Genomic DNA, 5,824 nt, shown 5'->3' on the forward strand with positions numbered 1-5,824 from the left:
AAGTTGCCTATGATGATCTATAATGATTTATGAGGTTTTCTCCTACATTTCCTATCTAAGGTGTTATGAGTTGCATGACTCAATGTCACTTAAGCCAGGGGTGTCATTATGGTCTGTATGTACGTTTTTACGAAATTTATGATATTATTTATATTTTGCATGCGCCCCCACATACTCAGTACGTATCTTGTGCTGACCCACATATTTCTCTATGGGCTACCATAATGTAGGTTCAGGTACTCAGCCGCAGCCGCGACAGTAATATTTGAGTGCCGCATATACGTTCTTTCAGTGGTGAGTCCTCATGGTTCGAGGACTAACTTGCTAGTTTTGGTGCTGTTGTTTTGTGATCCCTTTGGTCTGTTGAGTCAGTTGGGGGTTTGTCCCAATGGCTCGTTGATTTTGCTGTGTAGAGGCTATGTTAGACTAGTGTATAGTTGGGTTGGTTTGTGTATAGACATTCCATATATGTACATTCTAAAGATATTCCATGCCATGTACGATGTGATATGATATGTACTTATATACATATCCTTAGCGTAGCGTGTATATTGTTGTGTTGGAACCCAAAGGTAGTGTTTTGGCTTAATCGGTTAGCTTGAGGCTACGTGTAGATTTAGGCACCGTGTAGCATCTCGGGATAATATTTCGGGGCGTTACAATCTTGGTATCAGAGCCTAAGGTTTAAAGAGTCCTAGGAAGTCTGACAAGCTACGTTACGTAGAGTCTTGATCATCGGTGTGTAGCGTGCCACATCTATGAACAAAAGGCTATGGGACGTTTTAGGAAAAGTCATTTCTTTCATTCTAAAAGAGTTTATCGTGCTTACAACTATTTTTTCTGCTGTTAACTCGTGAACTCTTATGACAGAAAATGCCTCCACGTTGAGCTCGCGGAAACAACAACCAACCTCAACCCGTTGATCCGTTACATGAGACGGTATCCCATGCTGAATTTTGGGTAGCTTTTCAGACACTAGCCCAGGCAGTTACCGCCAATACTCAGGACAACGCTCCATCTCCACAGGAAAATAATTTGGCAGCAGCACGAATTCGTGACTTTATGCGGATGAATCCGCCAGAGTTTCATGGGTCGAGAGCAGGTGAGGACCCGCAGATGTATGTTGATGAAATAAAGAAAATTACATAGATTATACATGTGACGGAGGAAGAACGTGTGAAGCTGGCTTCTTATCGGTTGAAGGATGTTGCCTATGACTGGGTGCAGATATGGAATAAGGGTAGAGAGGAAGATACCGCTTTGATGACTAGGCAATTATTCCAAGATGCTTTCTTGGATAGATTCTTTCCTCTTAAGTTACGGGAAGCTTAGATAGAGGAGTTTATGAATTTAAGACAAGGCTCCATGTCAGTTAAGGAGTATTGTCTTAAGTTTAATCAGCTATTGAAGTATGCTCCCAATATGATGGCTGACTCGAGAACTAGTATGAGCAAGTTTCTAACTGGGGTTTCGAGTTATGTGTTCAAAGAATGTAGATCTGCTATGATTAATAGGGAGATTGATCTTCCTAGGTTAATGATTCACGTCCAACAGATTAAGTCAGATAAGATAAAGGAAAGAGAAAGAGTAAGAGGGATTAAGAGAGTCAGATCGAAGCATCAGGGGTCTGGTCAGACTTGATTCTCCAGAGTGAGTCGCCCTTAGTTTCAGAGACATCTAGTTATACCTGCACCTTCCTTAGCTAGTGCTCCCATATATCAGGGCAGGCAGGAGCTTGGGAATAGATCGGTACCTTCCAGGTCTCAGGATAGTGTAAGCAACCAACCTCATCTTCTTTCATGTGCTAAGTATGGTAAAGACCATTTTGGGGAGTGTTATATGGGGCAGAGGGGCTATTTTAGTTGTGTCAAGTCGGGCCACATACTTAGAGACTGCCCGTATGCCAGACAGCAGAGTCGTGATGCCCATCCCCAGAGTCAGGCTACCAGTGCCCGGCTTTCCGCAGCCCGTCCAGTTACTCCTCAAGGTGTTTTATCTAGTACTGCTGGCGATCAACGCCAAAATTGTTTTTATGCTATACCACCTCATCAGGAGCAGTAGGACTCTCCCAATATTGTCACTGGTATGCTCTATGTTTTCCATTTTTATATCTATGTATTGATGGATCCTGGTTCAAGTTTCTCTTATGTGACACCTTTGGTTGCTGTAAACTTTGAAATGAATCCTGAACTAATTTCTGAACCTATTCTGGTTTCTACCCCGGTAGGAGAGTCTGTTATTTCTAAGCGAGTGTATAAGAAGTGTCCCATCACTGTCCTTCATCGGGTTACTTATACTAATTTGATGGAGCTAGATATGGTTGATTTTGACATCATTCTGGGTATGGATTGACTTCACTCGTGCTATGCATCTACAGATTGTCATGCTCGAGTGGTTAAGTTTCAGTTTCCTGATGGGCTTATTTTCAAATGGTCCGGGAGTTCTGTGACTCCTAAAGGACATTTTATATCCTATCTCAAAGCTAGGAAGTTGATTTCCAAGGGTTGCTTTTATCATCTGGTTCGGGTTAAAGACACCAAGTCTAAAACCCCGACCATTCAGTCGATTAGTGTTGTTAACAAGTTTCTTGATGTTTTTTCGAAAGATCTTCCTAGTGTACCTCCCGATAGAGAGATAGAATTCGGGATTGACCTTCTTCCCGATACTCAGCCTATTTCCATTCCTCCATATCGTATGGCTCCTACTGAACTTAAAGAATTGAAAGAGCAACTCAAAGATCTCCTAGATAAGTGTTTCATAAGGCCTAGTGCGTCTCCTTGGGGTGCACCTGTTCTATTTGTGCAGAAAAAAGATGGTACCTTGCGTATGTGCCTTGATTACCGTCAACTTAATAAGGTAACTATCAAGAACAAGTACCCCATTTCTTTGAATTGATGACTTGTTTGATCAACTGCAAAGTGCTAGCTATTTTTCGAAAATAGACCTTAGATCCGGTTATCACCAACTCAAGGTTAGGAAATGTGATATTCCTAAGACAGCCTTCCGAACTAGTTATGGTCATTTTGAATTCCTAGTGATGTCTTTCGGGTTAACCAATGCTCCTGCGGCTTTCATGGATCTTATAAACCGAGTATTTAAGCAGTATTTGGATTTGTTTGTTATCGTGTTCATAGATGACATTCTTGTTTACTCCCGAAGTGAGGTCGATCATTCAGACCATCTCCGAATTGTGCTGGAAACTCTTAGGGCTCATCAATTGTTTGCCAAGTTTAGCAAATGTGAGTTTTGGCTAAGGTCCATAGATTTCTTGGGTCATGTTGTTTCTTCTGAAGGTATTACAGTTGATCCTCAAAATATAGAGGCTATAAAGAGTTGGCCTACACCTATTTCTCCCTTTGATATCCAAAGTTTCTTGGGTCTAGCTGGTTATTATCGTCATTTTGTTCAAGGGTTTTCTTTTATTGCATCTCCTATGACCCGTTTGACCCAAAAGAAAGTGAAGTTTCTATGGTCAGAATCTTGTGAGAAAAGTTTTCAGGAGTTGAATACTCGACTCACTTCAGCCCCTGTCTTGACTTTGTCGGATGGTGTTGATGGTTTTGTGGTTTATTGTGATGCTTCCAAAGTGGGTTTGGGTTGTGTTTTAATGAAAAAAGATAAGGTTATAGCCTATGTTTCTAGACAGTTAAAGCCTCATGAGAAGAACTAAACTATCCTACTCATGAACTTGAATTAGCTGTTGTGGTCTTTAGTTTGAAAATCTGGAGACATTATTTGTATGGTGTGCACGTAGATTTCTTCACGGATCATAAAAGCTTACAGTATGTGTTCACCCAGAAAGAGTTTAACCTTAGGCAGACACGGTGGTTAGAGCTATTAAAGGATTATGATATGAATGTCTTGTATCATCCGGGCAAGGCCAATATAGTGGTGGATGCCCTTAGTCGGAAGTCTATGGGTAGTATAGTGCATGTAGAAAATGATAAGAAAGAGTTAGCCCGTGAGGTGCATCGCTTGGCTAGGTTGGGAGTTAGGTTTTTTGGTGATGCTGAGGGTAGCATAGGAGTTCAAAGTGGTTCCGAGTCCTCTTTAGTTTCGGAAGTGAAGGAGAAGCAAGATAAGGATCCTACCTTGGTTAGGTTAAAAGAATCCATTAAAGACCAAAAGGTAGAGGTTTTCTCCCAAGGGGGAGATGGCGTGTTGAGATTTCAAGATAGACTTTGTGTTTCGAATATTGATAACTTGAGGCAGAGAATTATGGCGAAAGCACATGGCATGCGATATTCCATTCATCCCGGTGCTACTAAGATGTATCATGATTTGCGGGAAATTTATTGGTGGAACGGTATGAAGAGGAACATAGGAGAATTTGTGTCAAAATGTTCCATGTGTCAACAATTTAAGATAGAACACCAAAGGCCCAGTGGTGTGATGCAAGAGTTTAGCATTCCTACTTGGAAGTGGGAAGAAGTGAATATGGATTTCATGGTTGGTTTACCTTCTTCTCGTTGCCATCATGATTCGATTTGGGTTGTAGTAGATCGGTTGACGAAATCATCTCATTTCTTGCTAGTGGATTCATCTTTTACAGATGAAGACTATGCTAGACTGTATATTTGGGAACTCTTCATACTTCATGGAGTACCTTTGGCTATTATTTCTAACAGGGGTACTCAGTTTACTTCTCAGTTTTGGAAATCTTTTCAGAAGGGTCTCGGTACCCAAGTCCGTTTAAGTTCTGCTTTCCACCCTCAAACCGATGGTCAAGACGAACGAACCATTCAGACTTTAAAAGATATGTTGAGAGCTTGTGTTCTTGACTTTGAAGGTAGTTGGGATGAGCACTTGTCATTAGTTGAGTTTACTTACAATAACAGCTTTCATGCTACTATTGGAATGGCCCCGTTTGAAGCTATTTACAAGAGGAGGTGTAGCTCGCCCATAGGTTGGTTTGAAGTTGGTGAAGCTGCTGTGACTGGACCTGATGCTGTGTTTGAAGCTATGGAAAAAGTTAGGCTAATTCGAGAACGATTGAAAACCGCTAAAAGTCGTCAGAAGTCGTACGCGGATGTGAGGAGAAAAGATCTTGAGTTTAAAATTGACGATTTGGTATATCTAAAGTTTCACCTATGAAAGGGGTGAAAAGGTTTGGAAAGAAAGAGAAACTTAGTCCCCGTTACATTGGCCCTTATAGGATTCTAAGTCGTGTTGGGAAGGTAGCTTATGAGGTTGATTTGCCCGCGGAGTTGTCTAATGTTCACCCGGTTTTCCATGTATCCATTCTTAAGCGATGTATTGGTAACTCAGTTGTAATTGAACCTTCCGAGGATTTGGATATCCAGAATAATCTTTCATTTGAGGAATTTCCGGTTGAGATTCTAGATTTTCAAGTTCGGAAGCTAAGAAGCAAGGAAGTTCCTTTAGTTAAAAGTGTTTTGGCAAAATCAATCCGTCGAGGGTGCGACATGGGAGGTAGAAGCGGAAATGTGTACCAAATACCCTCATCTTTTCTCTACGAATCCAGAACGTGTCGAAGGTATCATTCTCTTTTGATTCGATCCTTATTACTATACTTATCTTAGCTTGTGTGTTTTCTTAAATATCGGAAATTTAGTGTGAAACATATGTTTTGAGCAAGGTAGTTTTACTCGATATCCTCATTTCCATAGTATTCCTGACTTACTCATCGACATTTGAGGATGAAGGGGGGATGATGTAATACCCCGGGAAATTTTTCGTTGAAATTTTATGTGTAAACGTGTTGGGTTCTATCTTCTAGAATGAATTATAAATTTTCCGTGCGGAATGTCTTAGATTATGACCCACCATTGCGTAGAGTATCAATTAACTTTCCAATGATATG

The 5,824-nt window shown here is 40.9% G+C and overlaps 1 protein-coding gene across 1 annotated transcript; it reads left to right on the forward strand.

Annotated features, from left to right (window-relative positions):
* Positions 1–4,857: 4,857 nt before the first annotated feature.
* Positions 4,858–5,543, forward strand: LOC107869043. The gene is made up of 2 exons (XM_016715628.2): positions 4,858–5,021; positions 5,156–5,543. Exons 1-2 carry the CDS (start codon positions 4,858–4,860, stop codon positions 5,541–5,543), a joined length of 552 nt encoding a protein of 183 aa, XP_016571114.2.
* Positions 5,544–5,824: the final 281 nt, after the last annotated feature.

The sequence above is a fragment of the Capsicum annuum genome, chromosome 4 (genome assembly GCF_002878395.1).
Source record: "Capsicum annuum cultivar UCD-10X-F1 chromosome 4, UCD10Xv1.1, whole genome shotgun sequence".
In the NCBI taxonomy this organism is placed as follows: domain Eukaryota; kingdom Viridiplantae; phylum Streptophyta; class Magnoliopsida; order Solanales; family Solanaceae; genus Capsicum; species Capsicum annuum.

Excerpts from the sequence above, each read along its gene's own strand:
- LOC107869043 (XM_016715628.2), top strand. The coding sequence starts at position 4,858 with ATGGCCCCGTTTGAAGCTATTTACAAGAGGAGGTGTAGCTCGCCCATA. Across the intron at positions 5,022-5,155 it reads GCTAAAAGTCGTCAGAAGTC|GATTCTAAGTCGTGTTGGGA; the intron begins GTACGCGGATGT and ends TGGCCCTTATAG.